Source organism: Nycticebus coucang, chromosome 1 (assembly GCF_027406575.1).
Source record: "Nycticebus coucang isolate mNycCou1 chromosome 1, mNycCou1.pri, whole genome shotgun sequence".
Lineage (NCBI taxonomy): Eukaryota > Metazoa > Chordata > Mammalia > Primates > Lorisidae > Nycticebus > Nycticebus coucang.
The window spans coordinates 117,616,793-117,639,591 of record NC_069780.1 but is presented as its reverse complement, the minus strand read 5'-3'; the positions used below and the strand labels follow the sequence as shown (position 1 = coordinate 117,639,591).

Sequence of the window (22,799 nt, the reverse complement as noted above, 5' to 3'; positions counted from 1 at the left end):
TGGGAGACTCCCCAAAAAGGTAAATGCTCTTAAGAGTAGAACTTTGTAGCTGTAGATTAGTTATGTTTAAAACACCTACTTGCAAGTCTGGCTTCTTTGGGATATCAAAATGTATTTTGTGATGTACTAAGGATACCGGTCCTGAAGTCTACCAAATATTATAGTGCATTTTAGTCTAATTCATTATCTGTATGAAGTTATAAAAGTAGCTGTAGATGACTAGGAATTATGTCATTTGTATTAAACTCAGATCTATTTCTGAGTACGTGGTTCATGCTGTTGTGAAAAATGTTTTACCTTTGACCTTTGTCAGTTTGTAATGAGAGGATTTCCTTTTACCCTTTGTAGCTCAGAGAGCACCTAATGTATCATCTCAAACATAATAAACATGCTCCTGAAGGAAAAAAATAAAATAAAATAAAAAATAGCAATTATAGATTGAAATAAAATGTCCACTTTGATGTTTATTACACAAATGTTTACTTACACTTATTTGCAAGTTATGACAATCTGTGCAGGTCACATTCATATTACTATTACAGAAGAACAAATACACATATTCATTTATTTGTTCAGCTATCTCAGGATAACACACACAGTTTTTGTTTGTTTTAGGTTTCTCAGTTAGAAGAAAACATCCAGAGAGAAAAATGAATTTCTAAAGATCAAGTATTAACAATATAAATAATAAAAAGTACTTCTAAATGTCTTACATTTTAACAACTTTGAATTATACTTACATACTAATATTTCCAAAAATCATAAATTACAAGGGGCACTGTCAGGGTGAAAATATATTTTTTAAAAGCTTTAAAAAGATGAGTTATATGGTTTAACCTCATTTGATTTAGTCTTGGCACATATGGCATCTCAGAAAGTGAAAATACATTTTGCCAATTTTATGTTATTGTGCAAGTATGAGAGAAAGAGCAGCCTGGGGGCGGGACGGGCCAGTGTTCGCTTCCCAGCTTTATCCAAAGTTGTGTTGTTTGATGCTGGTCAATTACATCTTGGTGCTAGGGGCTATGACTAATTAAAATGCATATTTAAAATGTTCATCACGGGTACTCAATAAATGGTATCCTTTCCCCAATTTATTCACATTGAAGCAGTAGCAAAATATCACAGTCTTATGTTGCGGTACAATTTGAAAAGCTGAAAAAAATGGGAAATTAAAAAACAATGTGTTCTGAAAAATTGCACTTTTAATATGGAAATCCTTCAGTACATTTAAGTATTTTCTAATAAAATCTAGTGCCTACTATACCCTGATTTTTTAAAAAAAAAAGCCTAACATGATAAAAATGGCAAATGGTTAAGGACTTTTGGTTTTCCTTTGTGCTACCGATATAAAAATAATGGCTATATTTAAGGCTTATTAAATGATTGTAGTTGCCCTGAACCTAAGCTATATTTTTGATGTTACACTCATTTGAAACAGACCTACTGCCTTGAATGATCATCAAAGAGAAACTTCAGAGAAATTCCACATTTCAACCAATGAGAGCCTCCTTTTTTATTCTAAGTAAAGGTTCATTTGGTGGCATATGGCAGTTTAGCTTGTCTTTCATTAAGAATGACTCATATACACAATCACAGTCCATTTTTCTAATGCTAAATACATGGTGTTTGGGACATATGGGATTCCTGAAAATGCAATTTATATTGTCACAAGAAATAGACTACTATAGACAGCAATGCTTACAATACTACCCCTGTATCCTTTTACTCCCCACCCCACCTATCTAACAAATCATCCTTCCAAAACCCCTTCTCAAGGAAACTTTCTCTAACAAAATTTCACACCCTTCATTTATATCCCTTACAGTCATGTGTAATTTATATTAACTTCAACTTGCATATGTTATTATTTATGTTTTGTGTGCTTTCTACTTCTGGCTATAATGCTGTCTCTGATTTTTTAAGTTTCCACAGTGTTTAGCGCAGAGGTGTACATGTATGTATGTGACTGCATCTGTATACATGTGGGGTTGTATGTTGTGTGTACGTCTGTGTGTTGAATGAATAAATAAAGAACCTGGGTGTCTGTAGGGTAGACAAAGTTTTATAATTTTTCAGAAATCAGAATTGCTGGACCTTTCTATTATTAAAAAATATGATTTTCAAAGTTATCGCAGTTTAGTTTTAGACATGTCAAAAAAACCTTTATGAAATATTCCAAAAGGCTTTTTAATAAATTATGATTATTAACAGCACCAAACCTAAACATTTTACCAAATAGTGGTATAACCTTTCCTATGACTCTATGAATGTAGACTTCTCGAGACAGAATACTGAACAGGGATAGGTGTTGTGAATCAGGATAAAAAAGGCAACTCACTCTAAGTCAATATCTAATACACATTTTACAATTAATTTGAAAACCCTTCTTAGTAGATACCCATGCTATGTTAAATAAAAGAATACTTTATATCAGGATGTTGTAGATCTCTATAGTTGTTTTGATACTGTAAAACATTAACACAATACTGAAATTGCTATTTAGCAAGAAAAATTTTGCTTATCATAGCTGTTAATATTAAAATAGGATATAATAAAAATTATTCTCAATGTGTATACTTTCAAATTTCCCTGACAGTGTCCTTTTGAGAAATCTGACAATTTGCAGTTAGATTACAGACATTTGAAATTCACTTTTATGATCGAAAATATTACTTACATAATAACAAACAACAATTTATAGTAGCCTTTTACTGAAACACGGTGCAATTGATATTTAAAGCTCTGCAAAAAACAAAATTCGTTTTACTTTTCTTAAGTTAAATTACAAACATCATGTGTGCTATAATTACATGAACAATAAATAACAGCATAAAAATTCAGATCAGAAAAATGGAATGTTTCAGCTGTCATTCTAAATGTTAGTTTATATGTTCGTATTAAGTTAAAATGTATTTTAAATTCAAGAATCTTTATCTTTAAATAATATTCTAAAAAATATCAATTTTGGAGTATAAACATAAAACTTCATATTCCCTTCTTCCTAGATCATCTAGGAAACAAAATAAAACAGATGGGAGGCAAAGACAGTTCTTTCTCTTGCTATAAAATACTTCCTTGCTTTCCCATATATTTTTATGTCATTTCTAGAGCAAATATTACAAGATGACAGCTTTGGCAAATTATAAGCTTACTTAAATGGCCTCTTACTTGGAAGAAAGAAAACAATTCAAACTAAAGCATTTCCTTTTTTGGCTTATTCATTCTCAATCTCTTTTTTCTAATATACAATAGTGGTATAAAGAATAGTGAGCATTGTTGAAATGCTCACTATTAACCATTTAAATAGCACAGAATGAACTGGATTAATTTATATACTTAATCAAAATAGATTACTGGTATAGATACTAGGGTGAGGTCCTAGAATTTGTTACTCGTAGAGCTAAACTTGCAAGAGAACGTACAGCAAAAGTAGAAACTTTGTGACATATCCCCGCTTTTGAAATATAGTTGGAAGCCAATCGAAAAAGCCTTTCAGCACCAAAAGTATTGAAGTGCCCAGGAAGCACCTTCTCTACCAGACCTCTGTCCACTAATTCTATCAGACGTTCGCATGTTCCAACATAGTCACTTATCCTGCTATACGGGAGCCAGTCAATCAGGGACCCGTCATACACCACATCTCCACTGAAGAGAATCTTGCGGTCCTTGTCATGCAAGCAAATACTGCCTCTGGAGTGACCAGGCATGTGCATGACAGTGAGCTGTCTGTCACCAAGGTTGATCACATCCCCTGCAAAACAAAGCAAAGTACAGATAAACACGCTGTATACTTGACTTCAATCATTTGAAGAAAAGAAAAACGCTAAGTGGTTTCAAAGAAATCAGGATAACGCTTATTTTACTTTTATTTCATAAGGACCATATTTCTTAATGATGATTTAAAAATAAGCTGCCTATATCTCATTCCTGGTGTTTGTTAGACCAGTGCTGGCAAAGTAAGTAATGTGAATGTGGAACACTTCCTCTGCACGTTATTATGATATAAAAAATGATGATTCTGCAGTCAAATAATTTAGGGAACTCTCACTTCAGAGAAAATTAAGTAGCTTTCTTTCCTGCAAAATTTCTACAGCTTTTAATATACTAGTGTGTATTGTGGGTATACACAAGGTAGATACAGTTATACAACTTCTCAAACCTTTTTGACTGTGAAACTTTTACTTTTTAGACAAGAACATTCTTGGCACCAGTATCCTGTTGACGCAATTCGTTGTTGTTGTTCTAGTGAACTGTGTTATAGTATTTTGCCCCTTGCTGTGTCACTTTGTTGGAATACAGTTGTGAGGAATTGGTACAAATGATGATGCTCTGGCTAACACAATTACTGTGAGTATTAAACTGACCTTTATCTCCGACCTAGGAAACTCATGTCTTTTGTCAGAATCTATTAAGCTGATACCTTGCTGAATTGCAAGTAGGGTAAAATCTTAGAATTTTCACAGTTATTGTCAGTGGGGAGAAAATGAAGCTATATTGGCAAAAAATGGCTGTGTTTCACTGAAATTAAATCAGTATTAATGTGATATAAATTATGATAAATTAAAATATTCATATTGCAATTACTCATGTAAGCACACATTAAAAAAAACAAAAAAATAGTGCTAAAAACTTAATAAAGGAATTAACATGGTATAGTAACCAAGATTTGTTAAATATAAAAAGGAAGAAATTGTCAGAATGGATTAAAAAGCAGTCCATAAGAAAGAAACTATGAGGTCAAAGGCAAAAACAGGTTGAAAAAGTTTTACTATCTAAAACTATTAATGATAAAAGAACTAGAGTTCTTTGACTGAGCATATTAATGTAAGACAAAATAGATTTTTACATAAGAAATATTACTAAAGAAAAGAGATATTTTATAAAGATATACATAAAAAAATATAATACATTATGGCTCGGCACCTGTAGCTCAAGCAGCTAGGGCGCTAGCCACCTACACCGGAGCTGGTAGGTTCGAATCCAGCCCAGGTCTGCCAAACAACAATGACAACTACAACCAAAAAATAGCTGGGTGTTGTGGCAGGTGCCTGTCGTCCCAGCTACTTGGGAGGCTGAGGCAAGAGAACTGCTTAAGCCCAAAAGTTGGAGGTTGCAATGAGCTGTGATGCCATAGCACTCTACCCAGGGGCAACAGCTTGAGACTCTGTGTCAAAAAAAAAAAAAAAAGAAAGAAAGAAAAAATACAATATATTAAAAAAAAATCCTAGCAATCTGGGAGGCTGAGGCAGGTGGACTGCTTAAGCTTGAGAGTTCAAGACCAGCCTGAGCAAGAGCAAGACCCCATCTCTATTAAAACAATTTAAAAATGAAATGAAGAGGGGAGGAGACAAGATGGCTGACTGAAGCCAGCTTTCCACAGAGGCTCCCGTTCAGAAGGAGAGTTAAAGGACAAAAATTCAGCAAGTAACCTGGTGGATTTGAGCTGCACTAAGAAAGAAGGTTGTAGAACGCACATCAACCCCGCTGAGGCGAGCTGCGAACACAAGGATACAAACAAAAGGTACAAAATCCATCACCAAGCAGACGGGAGTCCCCTCCCCCATGAGAACGGCTCAGAGTGCCCCACAAACAACCGGGCAGAGTTCAAAGGTCCTCCCACTACACTCCATGGCAGAGACCCTCTAAAAACTGGACCTACCCCCCCCACTAGGGTGCCACGGCGTCCTCCTGCCAGGCATAAAACTGTATAAACTGTATATAGTCTCTACCTGGAATTCTGAGCTCCCAGCACTCCCCTTTGCTCACAATGGGGTCTGGAGGCCAGTCCCGGTCGGTTGGCGGAGAGGGGACTGCACCAGAGTGGCAGTTCCCTGAGGCACAGTGCGACAGCCATCTTTTGGTGACAATACGGCCAGGCATAAAACTGTGTAAAGCTGTGTGTGTTCTCTGCCCGCAACCCCAGGCTTCCAGCGCTCCCCGCGCTCCCCTCTGCTCTCACTCCAAGGTCTGGAGGCCTGTTCCCCCAGGGGTCCAGACTCTTGGACAATTGCTTGAGGGGTGTAGACAGTGCTGGGCTGCAGCCGGTCGGTGCAGACTCTGGGATACGGGAGCGGAGAGAGGACGGTTGGCCAGAGGGGAGCTACACAGAGCAACGGTTGCCTGAGCCATAAGGCAACAACCCTCTTTTGCTAGCAATACGGCTCACTACAGAATATTCTGAAGCGACACCCCCTGTCTCCCTGGGTAACCATAGATTCTGAGTTTGCCTGAGGCAACTCCAACTTGCAAACCAGGGAAACTCCCAGGGCGGGGCTGACCCAGAGGTCTGCTTTACTAAACCTAAGACGCACCTGGCCCTCAGGAGATCGTCAGGCTATAGACAATACAAGAGCAAAGACAAGCTGATTTGGAACTCAATTCAGCTTCTCTTCTGCAGGGGAAAGGCAGAGTTGTTCTGTTCTGTTCTGTCAGTAACATTAATCAGGGGCGAGACTGGACCTGAGTGAAAACACCTCAACCTTCATCTAGTGCCTGAAGTTGTCAGGCCTCACCTCCTCCTGCTAGAGAGAGGCAGAGCACAGCGGCCTGGCAGACCTCCTTGTGACTCAGGCAGGTACAAACTCCTGGAGTACTGATTCACTACAGGCAACTGGGTCAGCCAACTGCAGGGCTATCAGTGACTGGGTGTGAAGTGGTGCAAGGTGGGGAAGGAGGCAACAACCTTCCCAGACTGATTTATAGGCTGGGTGGCTTCTCCTGACTCCACACAGCACTGGAGCAAGCCACATCAGAGTAGTCACCAGACCCCTGTGATCCAGTTCCCAGAGACCTCTTAAACTCTTTCACCCGAGACAGGTGCAGACTGAGACAATTGATTTGGACATTTTTGAACTGAACCAATCACCTGAGGACAAATCAGGTGCTGCCCTAGGTGCACGGTGGTAGGAAGGTTTGATTTTTCTTTTCCAATTGTTTACCGGTTGGGGGCAGGGTGACTTAATTGCTGATATTTCTCCACAGCTGAGACTTCAATCCAAAGTATCCTTTTCACTAGGGTGGAACAGAAACCAGCTGAAAACAAGGCAGAACCATTTAGCACCACCACACCAGACAGGGCCCCAGTTTCTCAGGCCACAACACTGTATGGGCCCTCGATAAAGCCCCAGGGGAAAAAAATCAGAGGGAATAAAACAACCATGGGGCGGAATCAGCGGAAAAACTCTGGTAACATGAATAACCAGAATAGATCAACCCCCCCCAAGGAAAGATATGGCAGATGCAATTGAAGATCCCATTCATAAACAACTGGCTGAGATGTCAGAAATCGAATTCAGAATTTGGATTGCAGACAAGATTAACAAAGTGGAATTAGGAATTCGAGGAGAAATTCAAAAGTTGTCTCAAGAATTTAACGAATTTAAAGACAAAACCACCAAAGACTTAGACACACTGAAGCAAGAATTTGCAGCCCTCAAAGATATGAAAAATACAGTAGAATCCCTCAGTAACAGAATGGAGCAAGCAGAAGAAAGGATTTCTGACATCGAAGATAAACTCTTTGAACGCTCCCAAACCCTCAAAGAGGAAGAGAAATGGAGAACAAAAATGGATTACTCTCTCAGAGAGCTCTGGGATAATTCGAAGAAGGCAAATATCCAAATCATAGGAGTTCCAGAAACAGATGAAGTGGCCTCGCTGGGCACAGAGGCCCTTCTGCATGAAATTATGAAAGAGAATTTTCCAGACATGCCTAGAGATTCTGAAATTCAGATAGCGGACAGCTTCAGAACCCCAGCCCGACTCAACCCCAGTAAGACATCCCCAAGACATATCATAATTAACTTCACTAAAGTTAATATGAAGGAGAAAATCCTCAAAGCTGCCAGGAGAAAGAAAACCATTACCTTCAAAGGGAAGAATTAGAATGACTGCACATCTCTCTGCTGAAACTTTTCAAGCCAGAAGAGGGTGGTCACCGACTTTTAATCTCCTAAAGCAAAATAACTTTCAACCCCGGATTTGTATCCAGCTAAACTGAGTTTCATTCATGATGGAGAAATTAAATACTTTAATGACATTCATATGTTGAAGAAATTTGCCATAACCAAGCCAGCTCTTCAGGCTATTCTCAGACCTATCCTCCATAATGACCAACCCAATCCTATACCACAAAAGTAAACTCACTCAGAAACTTCGGATCGAACTCCAATTTCCACACTGGCGAAGGATAAAAAATGGCCACTGGACTTTTGAAAAACTCGATACCCAAAACTTCACCAGACTTATCAATATTCTCCTTTAATGTGAATGGCTTAAACTATTCTCTAAAGACGCATAGGTTAGCTGACTGGATAAAAAAACTCAGGCCAGATATCTGTTGCATACAAGAGTCACATCTTAACCTAAAAGACAAATACAGACTCAGGGTAAAAGGATGGTCGTCCATATTTCAGGCAAATGGTAATCAGAAAAAAGCAGGTGTTGCAATTTTATTTGCAGATACAATAGGCTTTAAACCAACAAAAGTAAGGAAGGACAAGAATGGTCACTTCATATTTGTTAAGGGTATTACTCACTATGATGAAATCTCAATTATTAATATCTATGCACCCAACCAGAATGCACCTCAATTTATAAGAGAAACTCTAACAGACATGAACAACTTGATTTCCTCAGCTCCATAATCGTCAGAGATTTCAAAACTCCTTTGGCAGTGTTGGATCGATCCTCCAACAAGAAGCTGAGCAAAGAAATCTTAGATTTAAACCTAACCATCCAACATTTGGATTTAGCAGACATCTACAGAACATTTCATCCCAACAAAACTGAATATACATACTTCTCATCAGCCCATGGAACTTACTCCAAAATCGATCACATCTTAGGTCACAAGTCTAACCTCAGTAAATTTAAAGGAATAGAAATTATTCCATGCATCTTCTCGGACCACCATGGAATAAAACTTGAGCTGAGTAACAATAGGAATCTGCATACTCTTACAAAAACATGGAAGTTAAATAACCTTATGCTGAATGATAGCTGGGTCAGAGATGAGATTAAGAAAGAAATCACCAATTTTTTGGAACAAAACAACAATGAAGACACGAACTATCAGAACGTCTGGGACACTGCAAAGGCAGTTCTAAGAGGGAAATTTATAGCACTGCAAGCCTTCCTCAAGAGAACGGAAAGAGAGGAAGTTAACAACTTAATGGGACATCTCAAGCAACTGGAAAAGGAAGAATATTCCCACCCCAAACCCAGTAGAAGAAAAGAAATAACCAAAATTAGAGCAGAATTAAATGAAATTGAAAACAAAAGAATAATACAACAGATCAATAAATCAAAAAGCTGGTTTTTCGAAAAGGTCAATAAAATAGATAAACCTTTGGCCAACCTAATCAGGAAAAAAAGAGTAAAATCTCTAATCTCATCAATCAGAAACAACAAAGACGAAATAACAACAGACTCCTCAGAAATCCAAAAAATCCTTAATGAATATTACAAGAAACTTTATTCTCAGAAATATGAAAATCTGAAGGAAATTGACCGATACTTGGAAGCACGTCACCTTCCAAGACTTAGCCAGAATCAAGTGGAAATGTTGAACAGGCCCATATCAAGTTCGGAAATAGCATCAACCATACAAAACCTCCCTAAAAAGAAAAGCCCGGGACCAGATGGTTTCACGTCTGAATTCTACCAAACCTTTAAAGAGGAATTAGTACCTATATTACTTAACCTGTTCCAAAAGGTAGAAAAAGAAGGAAGACTACCCAACACGTTCTGTGAAGCAAACATCACCCTGATCCCCAAACCAGGGAAAGACCCAACAAGAAAAGAAAATTATAGACCGATATCACTAATGAATATAGATGCAAAAATATTCAACAAGATCCTAACAAACAGAATCCAGCAACACATCAAACAAATTATACATCATGACCAAGTCGGTTTTATCCCAGGATCTCAAGGCTGGTTCAATATACGTAAATCTACAAATGTAATCCAGCACATAAACAAATTAAAAAACAAAGACCATATGATTCTCTCAATTGATGCAGAAAAAGCTTTTGATAATATCCAGCATCCCTTCATGATCAGAACACTTAAGAAAATCAGTATAGAAGGGACATTTCTTAAACTGATAGAGACCATCTACAGCAAACCCACAGCCAATATCATATTGAATGGAGTTAAATTGGAATCATTTCCACTCAGATCAGGAACCAGACAAGGCTGCCCATTGTCTCCATTGCCTTTTAACATTGTAATGGAAGTTTTAGCCACTGCAATTAGGGAAGAAAAGGCGATCAAGGGTATCCATATAGGGACAGAAGAGATCAAACTTTCACTCTTCGCGGATGATATGTTAGTATATCTGGAAAACACTAGGGACTCTACCACAAAACTCTTAGAAGTGATCAAGGAATACAGCAGCGTCTCAGGTTACAAAATCAACATTCATAAATCATTAGCCTTTATATATACCAACAATAGTCAAGTTGAAAAAACAGTTAAGGACTCTATCCCATTCACAGTAGTGCCAAAGAAGATGAAATATTTGGGAATTTATCTAACAAAGGATGTGAAAGATCTCTATAAAGAGAACTATGAAACTCTAAGAAAAGAAATAGCTGAAAATATTAACAAATGGAAAAACATACCATGCTCATGGCTGGGAAGAATCAACATAGTTAAAATGTCCATACTACCCAAAGCAATATATAATTTCAATGCAATCCCTATTAAAGCTCCACTGTCATACTTTAAAGATCTGGAAAAAACAATACTTCGTTTTATATGGAATCAGAAAAAAACCTCGAATAGCCAAGACATTACTCAGAAATAAAAACAAAGCAGGAGGAATTACACTACCAAAGCTCAGACTATACTACAAATCAATAGTGATCAAAACAGCATGGTATTGGCACAAAAACAGAGAGGTAGATGTCTGGAATAGAATAGAGAATCAAGAGATGAATCCAGCTACTTACCGTTATTTGATCTTTGACAAGCCAATTAAAAACATTCAGTGGGGAAAAGATTCCCTATTTAACAAATGGTGCTGGGTGAACTGGCTGGCAACCTGTGAAAGACTGAAAGTGGACCCACACCTTTCACCATTAACTAAGATAGACTCTCACTGGATCAAAGATTTAAACTTAAGACATGAAACTATAAAAATACTAGAGGAGAGTGCAGGGAAAACCCTTGAAGAAATCGGGATGGGCGAGTATTTTATGAGGAGGACCCCCCGGACAATTGAAGCAGCTTCAAAAATACACTACTGGGACCTGATCAAACTAAAAAGCTTCTGCACAGCCAAGAACACACTAAGTAAAGCAAGCAAACACCCCTCAGAATGAGAGAAGATATTTGCAGGTTATGTCTCCGACAAAGGTTTAATAACCAGAATCCACAGAGAACTCAAACGCATTAGGAAGAATAGAACAAGGGATCCCATCGCAGGCTGGGCAAGGGATTTGAAGAGAAACTTCTCTGAAGAAGACAGGCGTGCGACCTTCAGACATATGAAAAAATGCTCATCATCTTTAATCAGAGAAATGCAAATCAAAACTACTTTGAGATACCATCTAACTCCAGTGAGACTAGCGTATATCACAAAATCCCAAGACCAGAGATGTTGGCGCGGATGTGGAGAAAAGGGAACACTTTTGTACTGCTGGTGGGAATGCAAATTAATACACTCCTTTTGGAAAGAGATATGGAGAATACTTAGAGATCTAAAAATAGATCTGCCATTCAATCCTGTAATTCCTCTACTGGGCATATACTCAGAAGACCAAAATTCACATCATAACAAAGATATTTGTACCAGAATGTTTATTGCAGCCCAATTCATAATTGCTAAGTCATGGAAGAAGCCCAGGTGCCCATCGATCCACGAGCGGATTAATAAATTGTGGCATATGTACACCATGGAATATTATGCAGCCTTAAAGAAAGATGGAGACTTTACCTCTTTCATGTTTACATGGATGGAGCTGGAACATATTCTTCTTAGTAAAGTATCTCAAGAATGGAAGAGAAAGTACCCAATGTAATCAGCCCTACTATGAGACTAATTTAGGGTTTTCACATGAAAGCTATAACTCAGTTACAACCTAAGAATAGGGGGAAGGGGGAAAGGGAGGGGAGGGAGGGGGGAGGTGGGTAGAGGGAAGGGGATTGGTGGGATTATAGCAGCGGTGCATCTTACAAGGGTATATGTGAAACTTGGTAAACAGTCTGTGAAGCTAGTGAATGATGCCCCATGATCATATCAATGTACACAGCTATGATTTAATAAAAAAATAAAATAAAAAAATAAAAATGAAATGAAATGAAGTAACTAGTTGGCCATGGCATTCTACCAGGGGTCACTGGTACTACAAATAAAAAAGATGATCCAAAATTTGGCCTGAAAAAAATTGAGAAGGAACTAAAATTTTATAGTAAACAGTGCAAAACGGTTTGGTTGGGATTTCATTTTAAAGAATTACTAAATTTAATCTTATCAGTAAAGAAACTTTTTTTTTGAAAAATAGTCTTAGTCGCACTAGGTAGAATGCCCTGGCATCATCACAGCTCACAGCAACCTCAAACTCTAGGATTCAAGAGATCCTCTTGCCACACCTTCCCAAGTAGCTGGGACTACGGGTGCCTGCCACAACACCTGGCTAGTTTCCCTATTTTTTATTTACTTATTTTTTTTGAGACAGAGTCTCAGTATGTTGCCCTAGGTAGAGTGTCATGGCATCCCAGCTCACAGCAACCTCCAACTCTTGGGCCCAAACGATTCTCTTGCCTCAGCCTCCCAAGTAGCTGGGACTACAGGTGCCCGCCACAATACTCGGCTATTTTTTTTTTTTTTTGGTGCAATTGTCATTGTTGCTTAGCTGGCCCAGGCCAGGTTCGAACCCACCACCCTCAGTGTATGTGCCTGGCACCATAACCACTGTGCTATGGGTGCCAAGCCAGTTTTTCTATTTTTAGTAGAGTCAGGGTCTTACTTTGGCTCAGACTGGTCTCAAACTCCTAAGCTCAAGGGACCCACCTGCCTCAGACTCCCATAGTGTCAGGATTACAGGCATGAGACACTGTGCCCAGACTAAATAGTTTTTCTGATAGTTTACTAGTCAACCTTGGCCACAATTCAAGGTAAAATTACATTTAATAATATCATGGCATGTAAAGTGATATTTTCTTCTCATATAGATGGTCCTTTGCACAAAAACACTTAAGGGCTCAATTTTCCCAAATTTCTTTCTTAATATTTTGATTTTTTTTTTTTTGAGACAGAGTCTCAAGCTGTCACCCTGGGTAGAGTGCCATGGCATCACAGCTCACAGCAACCTCCAACTCTTGGGCTCAAGGGATCCTCTTGCTTCAGATTTTCTATTTTTTAGTAGAGACAGGGTCTGGCTTTTGATCAGGCTGGTCTAGAACTCATGAACTCAAGCAATCCACCCACCTCGGCCTCCCAGAGTGCTTAGGATTATAGGCATGAGCCATGACACTGGGCTAATACTTTGAATTTCTAATTATTTGCTTTTGTAGTACCATCTGTGTCATTATCTGTACCATTTTCCCTTTGCTCTCCTGTTAATTGATCTGCCTCTACACCAGTGCAACTCCAAAGTATGATCTGAGGAACAGTGAGCCAATAGCAGAAGCAGCTTTCCAGGTGTTTTTTATGCATACTGAAAAACAAGTCAAATCAAGCTTATAGAATTTGTCTGATGGTAAACATCACCTGAAATGCTTATGAAAAACACATATACCTAGACCCATTCTAGTTTTCAATTGTAGGGAAGAGTCTCTGGAATCTGTATGCTGATCAAGAAACCAAGGTGATTCTCATTATCAGGCAAGTTCAGAGGAGCAATGAAGTACACCAGTAGTTTTTAACGTCGGTGGCATCAGAGTCACAGGCAGAGCTTGTTAAAACACAGACAGGACAGATCCACAGTGCCCAAGAATCTGCATTTCTAACAGGTTCTCAGGCAATGCTGAGACTGCTGGCCCAGGACTACCTTTTAAGAACTACTGTTTATTATGCCTAAATTATGGGTAAAGTCTCTGAAAGAATTTTGGTTCTGATTGTACTCCAAGGACACAAAGAACACGAAGCCAGAGCCCTGGCATCTATCCTAAGCAGGTGACACGCATTTCAGGGCTTGAAAATGACCCCAGGAGAGTCTTACTTGGAAGCTCATCTTCGTATCTGGTCTTGTCTTGAAACCCAGCAATGACACTAAGATGTTATCAGACACTCCCAAATTTCTCCACGGTTCAGTCATAAGGGGCCAGAATTCCTTTACAGAATAATTAACCAGATTTAAGGTGGCTCTAGGGAATACAAACCACTGCCATTTACTATATGACTGGCAGGTAAGGCAGAGAAATGATTGCTAAGTTGATTTAATAACAGAGCTGCCAGATACCGATTACTTAGTGCACAGAAAGGTTGGCTTGTAAGAGAAGTTTGATCTTCAAAAGCAGCTGCAAAAAATTATCAATTTAGAGATGAACTGGTATAGTCAGGTGATCAGCTGCAAAAAATTATCAATTTAGAGATGAACTGGTAAAGTCAAAATCTTTAGCAACAGATAAGACATAAGTACCCAACCATCAAAACAGATACCAAACATAGACAAATGATGAGGCCATAGTGGCCGAGCATATTTAATTCTGCCATTATCCTGTGGCTTTAAACATGCTTCCCATATGCTAATAGTGCTCAGATGCGGAACTGCATGAAAACGTCTCGGACAAGAACCAGAAATGCCCGTGAAACGTAGCATAAGCAAGGCACACACACACACACAATCCTTCCAAGGCTTGCCCTGAGCTAGCTGTCCAGACTCGTCATACTAGACTTCCGGCTTCTCAAATGCCCTTTCCAATATTGCAATCCTCCATTTTTTAATGTTTTAACTCAAAGAAAAATATGTATATATTTTAAATAAAACATTTCTGAAGGGCTGAAATTTTCTTTTTTTTTTGCAGTTTTTGGCTGGGGCTGGGGCCGGCACCCTACACCTTGAGCCACAGGCACCACCCAAAGGGCTGAAAATTTAAGAAAAATTTCTTGGTTCCTTCCTTGCCCTATCTCCAATCTTGCACCAAAGAGGCAACCACTTCCAACAACTTTAGTGATTCCTTTTTTTTTTTTAGATAGAGTCTCATTCTGTTGCTCAGGCTAGTGTGCCCTGGTGTCAGCCCAACCCACAGAAAACTCAAACTCCTGGGCTCCAGTGATCTTCTTGCTTCAGCCTCCCTAGCAGCTGTGACTACGGGCGTGGGCTACCACCCCCAGATTGTTTTTCTATTTTTAGTAGAGACAGTGACTTGCTCTTGCTCAGGCTGGTCTCAAATTCCTGAGTTCAAAGGATCGTCTCACCTTAGCCTCCCACAGTGGTGGGATTAAGGCGTGAGGCACCACGCCCAGCCTCACGGTAGCTATTTCTTTTGGTAGTTACCTCTACCAGATATAGTTACCCTTAAATAATGTTTATACGCCATTTCTTGATTTAACAATTAGATATACTCTAATAATTTCATTCATGTATTATTTTTTGGTCTTAAAATTTTGTTACCTGGCACAGCACCTCAGCAGCTAGAGCACCAGCCACATACACTGAAGTTGGCGGGTTCGAACCCAGCCCAGCCTGCCAAACAATGACCATAACAACCAAAATATAGCCGGGTATTGTGGCAGGCACCTGTAGTCCCAGCTACTTGGGAGGCTGAGGCAAGAGAATCACTTAAGCCCAAGAGTTGGAGGTTGCTGTGAGCTGTGATGCCACCAGCACTCTACCAAGGGTGACACAGTGAGACTGTCTCAAAAAATAAAACACTTTTTGTTACCTATTAGTTGTCTTTCACTGTAAAACAGGATTTTTACCTCTATTCCCTACTGTTCACATATCATCATTCCCTAAGCATGTATTTTTCATCCTTCACCCTTCACCCCCACCCTGGCAAAAGAATTATGATTCAACCACTTCAATCTGGAGCCCTCGCCTCCTTCTGACTTTTGTTTTCATTAGATTTCCTGTTTACGATACTCTAGGTGTTGTGTCCCCCTTTCTTTACTCGCTCCCTTATTTTGAAGCAGAATATCCTAGTTATTTTCCTAGGAAGGAAAGAATTTTTGTGGGAAATAATTTAATTGAAAAGTGAGATAGATGCTGAATTCTTGGTTGGAAATCATTTCCAGTCAAATTTGAAGGCAAGAGTTCTTCTTTTCTAGCTTTGAAGTCACTCTGAATACATGATCCTTTTGTTTAAATTTCTGGAAGCTTGTGGGTAATCACTTTGGTTTGGATGTCTTTTCATTCATTGTGCTGGGAACTCTGTGGGCCCTTTCAATCTGGAAATTTACACCCTTTTATTGTGGGATATATTCTTGGATTGCTTTTCATACTCCGGGATTGCGTCTACTTCTTCTTCTCTCTCACTTCCTTTATCCTGTCTCTGTACCTCTTACTCCAGGATTGGATTTTCCAAACTGGGCTTCTACCTACCTAGCCTTTCTCTCCCTCTTCTCACTTTGCCTATCTACGCTAAGTTTTCAACTTTATCTTCCAGACCGTCCACTAAATAAATTCTTATATTTCAACTTCCAAAAGCTTGGGAGGGTGGTGGAATTATTCTGTTGTTTATTTTCAAACCATACTTATTATCTCCTGGATATCCTGAATGCAACAGCATGTCTTATCCCTTGATGATGATGACAGTCTTCCACTCTAACGTTGCTTTATGCAGTTTGTTTTAATATTTGATCTTGTGTTAGATTGTCTCTGATTTTTTATATTGTTTGGCTAGCTGTTTATTTATTTATTTTTGAGATGGAGTCTCAAGCTGTTCCCCTGTGTAGAGTGCCATGGCGTCATCATAGTTCACAGCAACGTCCAACTCTTGGGTTCAAGTGATCCTCTTGCCTCAGTTTTTCTGTTTCTGGTAGACACAGGGGTCTTGCTCTTGCTCAGACTGGTCTTGAACTCGTGAGCTCAAGCAATCCACCTGCTTCAGCCCCCCAGAGTGCTACGATTACAGGTGTGAGCCACCGTGCCCAGCCTGGCCGGCCATTTAAAAGTGAGGGGCACCAGGTAAAATGGCTATTATAAAAACAACAAAAAAACCCAGAAAATAACAGATGCTGGCAAAGATGCAAAGAAAGGGGAGGGAATGCTCATATGCTGTAGGCAGGAACATAATTTAGTACAGCAACTGTGGAAAGCAGAATGGAGGTACCTCAAAACACTAAAGATAGAAATGCCACATGACCCAGCAATCTCACTGCTGGCTACACATCCAAAAGAAAGGAAATCAGCATGTCAGAGAGCTATCTGCACTCCTTGGTTTGCAGCACTATTCAGAACAGCCAAGATACAGAAAGCAACCTAAGTGTCTACCAGCAGATGGATGAATACATGAAGCATGCATACAGACACATGGACTATTGTTCAACCACAGAAGAGAATGAAATCCTGTCATGTGCAGCAACAAGGACGGAGCAGGGGAACCCTGTGTTAAAGTGAAATAACTCAGGCACTAAAATACCAAGACTGCATGTTATTACTGGTGTGTGGGAGCTAAGAAAGTGGACCTCCCGGATGTAAAGAGTACAACTGTGGTTATTAGAGACTGGGAAGAAAAGGAGAGGATGAAGAAAGGTTGGTTAATAGATATAAAGTTATGGAAAATAAGTTCTAGTGTTCAATAGCACAGTAGAGCAACTGTAATTAACAATAATTCAAAATAGCTGGAAGACTTAGAATGACAAAAAAATAAATGTTTGCGGTGATAGCCTAATGATTTATTACACATTATTTTATGCATGCTCAAATATCATCTATATTCCATAAATATTTACAACTACTATGTATTAGCAAAAAGTGCAGGAAAAGGCTGGGCGCAGTGGCTTATGCCTGTAGTCCTAGCACTCTGGGAGGCCAACGTGGGTGGACTGCCTGAGCTCTAGGGGTTTAAGATCTTATCTCTAAAAGAGTTGGACGCTGTGGCGAGTGCTTATAGTCTCAGCTACTCAGGAAGCTGAGGCAAGAGGATCACTTGAGCCCAAGAGATTGAGGTGGCTGTGAACTATGACACCACGGCACCCTACCTACCGAAGGTGACAAAGTGAGATTCTGTCTCAAAAAAAAAAAAAAAGAAAAAAGTGGGGGACAAAACACTCCCTGAAGCATGTGCATGGATGGATTGTACAGACGTAAGCTTGGCTGCAGACAAAGATAGGCCAAGGAGTTCTTAGGGGTTCCTCAGCTTTGGCATCTTAATGTTTTTTTCTCTAGGACGATTTTCAACTGGTGGCCATGTGAGAGGATGTTAGTGTGCCACAGATATTTTACCACTAATAAAATTATTTTCCAAAGAAATTCAAAGCATGGTAAGTGGCTTTTTACTTCTTTTGATCAACATAATTTAAGTGTGCCACGGAATTTAACTATGGGTTCAAGTGTGCTGTGAGATAAAAGATTGAAAATCACTGCTCTAGGGGGCAGATTCTCCAGATAAAATTTTTCTGATTTCCAACCAGAGGAGTAAAGATCTTGCTCTCATCCTTCTGGGAAAATAGTAGGAGATACACACACAAACACACATACACACACTTTATTCCTCTTAAACCCTTGAGCTCAACAGAGCTTGGCATTCTTCATCAAGAAAACTCCTGTTCACCATCCCCAGAGGAAAAACTAATGGAGGGGAAACGGAGGATTTCTTAGGGAGAAGGGTTCTAGAGTTTTAACAGATTCTTGAAAGGTCTTCAATCAATTCTATTTATTCTAGTATTTTTCCCTTTGCCACCAGTGAGGCAGCAGCTATTGCTAATCCCTCAGCCTTTCGAGGACTTCTTCAGTGCAGTTCCGCCAGCCAGGGAGGATTTATACTTAAATTAGAGTCCCTTTACAATGGGGCTGTAGGGCTTTGGGAGGGAGCCAAATTAGATGTGTCTTTTCAGTCTGCTACCTTTCTAGAACCTGTATTTGTTTGTTTTAACCTCCCCAAATAACTTAAGTCCACTTGAAAACACTCCTCTGAGAAGGTATCTTGCTGACTCTGGGCAAACTGTTTAAATGTGCATAATAGGAAAAGATAAAAATGCCAGAAATTCCTATCATTTGAACATTGTGAAATATAGGCAAAATGATGTGTGCCCATTCAAGAGGTAAAGGCTTTATCAATTTAAGTCTATTGCTATCTTCTTACAGGAAGATACTACTTCACTGTTAGTAGGGTAAGCTGCAGGAGAGTGCACTGGATGAAAGACTATTCTCCTTGTCCCTCATTCAGTGCACAGATTTATGCTTCTCCCTGACAGGTGATGATCAATTCACTAAATGAAATGTAACAAACAAATGATTTCCGCTTCCTTGTGTTCTAACCAAAACAAAGAAGGCTATGCTGTTTGGATATGTGCTGTTCATGTGTGTGATGGTATATGAATTTTTAATATAAGTATTTTGTTTCCTCACAGGCATCTAAATTATGTTAATAGCAGGTTGGCAGGCCCTATCATTCAGAAGATACAGGAAATTAATATTTCTGAGAAGACAGGAAATTAGATACTACTTCAGAGGGTGAAGCATTTGGCTCCTAATGAAAAATAACTTTTGATAGCACAGTACTATCACCTTCAAAGTGTTTGGTAAATATTAAGCTTTCTTTTCACACCTTTGAAGGCGTAAAGACACCACATAGGTAATTTGCAGGCCCTGGGCAGTTCCAAAAATGCTACCCTGCTTCCCCGAAAGTAAGACATCCTCTGAAAATAAGACCTATTTACAGGAAAGGTAAGACGTCCCCTGAAAATAAGACCTAGCGCATCTTTGGGAACACACCTTAAAATAAGACACTGTCTTATTTTCAGGGAAACAGGGTAGTAGGATTCTGCCATCAACTAGGATTCGGGAAACCTGGGTTTCTGTCCCAGCTTTTTCCCAAAGAGGCTGTACAACCTCAGACATGACGGTCAGGCCATGATGGATCCTTTCTTCATCTATAAAACAGTAATCTCTATCATTTTTTCACTCCTGATTTCTCCTTGCTTTCACAGAGTCAAAAGCAAATAAATCAAATGTAATTTATTCTTTTAAACAATTTAAATAGAGGCCAGGCATGGTGCCTCACGCCTGTAATCCTAGGGCTCTGGGAGGTCCAGGCAGGTGGACTGCCTGAATTTACTGGTTCGAGACCAGCCTGAGCCAGAGCAAGACTCCATCCCTAAAAATAGCCCAGCGTTGTGGTGGGCACCTGTAGTCCCAGCTACTTGGGAGGCTGAGGCAAGAGGATCACTTGAGCCCAAGAGTTTGAGGTTACTGTGAGCTATCATGCCACAGCACTCTACCAAGGTCGACAAAGTGAGACTCTTATCTCCAAAAGAATCTCCCCAAAACCCAATTTAAATATATTTTAATACTAATATAAGATGCCAGAATTTACTCTAAATACCATTAATGGCATTGAAATCTTACGTCTAAAAGTATTATTTTTTAATCAAGAAACACAGTAAAAGTAAATATACTTTTAACCTAATGTAAATTAAATTTTAAGGTAAATGTACTTTTCTTTCATCTCAAATTAATGTAAGACTATCATCTAAACCAGATTTTTTTAATCTTCAGATTTTTTTTTTTTTTTGTAGAGACAGAGTCTCACTTTATGGCCCTTGGTAGAGTGCCGTGGCCTCACACAGCTCACAGCAACCTCCAACTCCTGGGCTTAAGTGATTCTCTTGCCTCAGCCTCACCAGTAGTTGGGACTACAGGCACCCGCCACAACGCCCGGCTATTTTTTGCTGCAGTTTGGCCGGGGCAGGTTTGAACCCGCCACCCTCGGTATATGGGGCTGGCGCCCTACCAATTGAGCCACAGGCGCTGCCCTAATCTTCAGATTTAAAACTTCAATGAAGAGCTTTGTTGGGTGAGGGGATGAGATATAGAATCTTGCATTTTTTTTATATGTCGAATGATCAAGATCTCATTTGCAAGATGAACCAGTTTTTGTAAAATATTTCATGATTTGCCATATTGTTTGATCATAAAAAGTGAGCCTTGTTGCAGAGCAGCTACTTGATTTTTCTACCACATAGAGGGCTATTTTAATAAACTAAATTGGAAATTAAAATTATTTCAAGATAGAAATGAAGAAAGGAGTTTCACATTATACCCAGTATTAACAAATTTGTGGGGTAACATTTATCTATGTTCTGCATGCTTTGATTTATTGCACCTGGGTTCAAACCCTAGCTTTGACCATGATCTTGCTCAGCCAAATAACTGGGGGTCAGTGGTCCCACTTTCAATATGCTGAGACAGTAAAATGAAATCAGAAGTATTCTAAAAATAAGTAAAATATATGCCAAACACTGGGGCTGTGCCTAATTAGCTCAAATATTTAAGTGCCTGTGTGGGGACAATGGGTTGAGTTCCTGTTCTATATTGTTTTATTCCATGAACTTCTCTCAGAACCCCATCCTGTCTTCACAAAGCCAAAGGACTAAAGCTACCTATGCGTTGGTCCACGTAATTTACCTCCACTGAAAATAACCGTATTAATCTATCTCAGGTTTTGCTTTTAATCAAATCACATATCTGTCATAATGAAAGGCTCATACATGTTCTACTTTTACGTTTACTATGAAGCTTTTTCTCTCATGAGGTGACATCAAGAACAGAAACCTATCTGAAAGATAAGGATGCATAAGACGATTGGAACCATATTCTGACGGTTTCCCAAGCCTACAGGTAGGAATCACTCATACCCGATGGTGACTGAACTGATGAAGTCCGCAGCTCTCAAAAGCACAGAGCACTACACGCACTCCCCGGGAGGTGTCATCCCTTAAGAGTCTACTCGCTACTAAAGCGTCTGGAAATGTCAGGTGCTCGGATAAAAATAATGGGCAATCTCTAGTAACAAGTCTTGGTCGTTTTACTAATGTAGCAGACTCAAGAAACTGACTGGGGTGGTAGTGCTGGCTTTCAAAGGAGTATTAGGAATGGCTACACAGCGCCAGAGCTGTCTCTGCAGAGAGGGCTGCGACGGCCCTGGGTCTGGCTGCGTGGGCTTTTCCTCAGGAAAGGGTGAACCAAAGGGGTACTGCGAGGTGCCAAAATAATTCCCCTATGGCCATGCAGGTCTGCAACATGCAGCATTCGGATAGTTTCTTCCCAATCCCCTCCCTTAGGAGAGATCGCGCGCCCGCGGGGGCCCATTACCATCCTGCAGGATGAGGGTGGGCTGCACCGCCTGTACCCGGAACTGCCTGGCCCTCCAGCCGGGGCTGGGCGCCCGCACCACCTCGCTAGCGGACAGCCAGGTCACGGTCTCAAAGTTGTCCCCGCGAGCCAGCGCCTCGGCCTCGGCGTGGTGCACCGCTACGCGGTCGAACTGGTAGAGGCCGCCGGAGTGGTCGAAGTGCACGTGGGTAGCCACGGCCAGCAGTGGCCTGCGCGCCGCATCGTCTTTGGCCCCGCAGTCCTGCAGGAGGCCGGAGGAGTACAGGTACTCGGGGAGGCTGCGTAGCCCCAGGCCTGTATCAATCACCACGTCCTGCTCGGAACCGCGCACCAGCCAGATGTTGGCACGGTTGCCCGACTCGTAGAAGCGTTCTTGAATCCAGAAGATGCCATCGCCCAGAGACTTGTGGGCGTACCACTCGAGCGCCGACATGCTGGGCAGGGGTGCGGCCGGGCGGGGGTGGTTGTGGGCGTGCGTGTGTCCCGCGGGCCGTGCACACACCGGGCGCTGCGGCTGTGTGGAGCGGTCTGCCCGCAGCCAGGGAGGAGGCGCAGAGAAAGGAG

The 22,799-nt window shown here is 40.3% G+C and overlaps 1 protein-coding gene across 1 annotated transcript; it reads right to left on the bottom strand.

Moving 5' to 3' along the window:
- Positions 1 to 456: 456 nt before the first annotated feature.
- Positions 457 to 22,726, bottom strand: MBLAC2 (metallo-beta-lactamase domain containing 2). The gene is made up of 2 exons (XM_053586733.1): positions 22,215 to 22,726; positions 457 to 3,754 (listed from the first exon to the last, which is right to left on the bottom strand). The coding sequence occupies exons 1-2, from the start codon at positions 22,666 to 22,668 to the stop codon at positions 3,369 to 3,371; spliced, it is 840 nt and encodes a 279-aa protein (XP_053442708.1). The 5' UTR covers positions 22,669 to 22,726; the 3' UTR covers positions 457 to 3,368.
- Between the last annotated feature and the right edge of the window lie 73 nt (positions 22,727 to 22,799).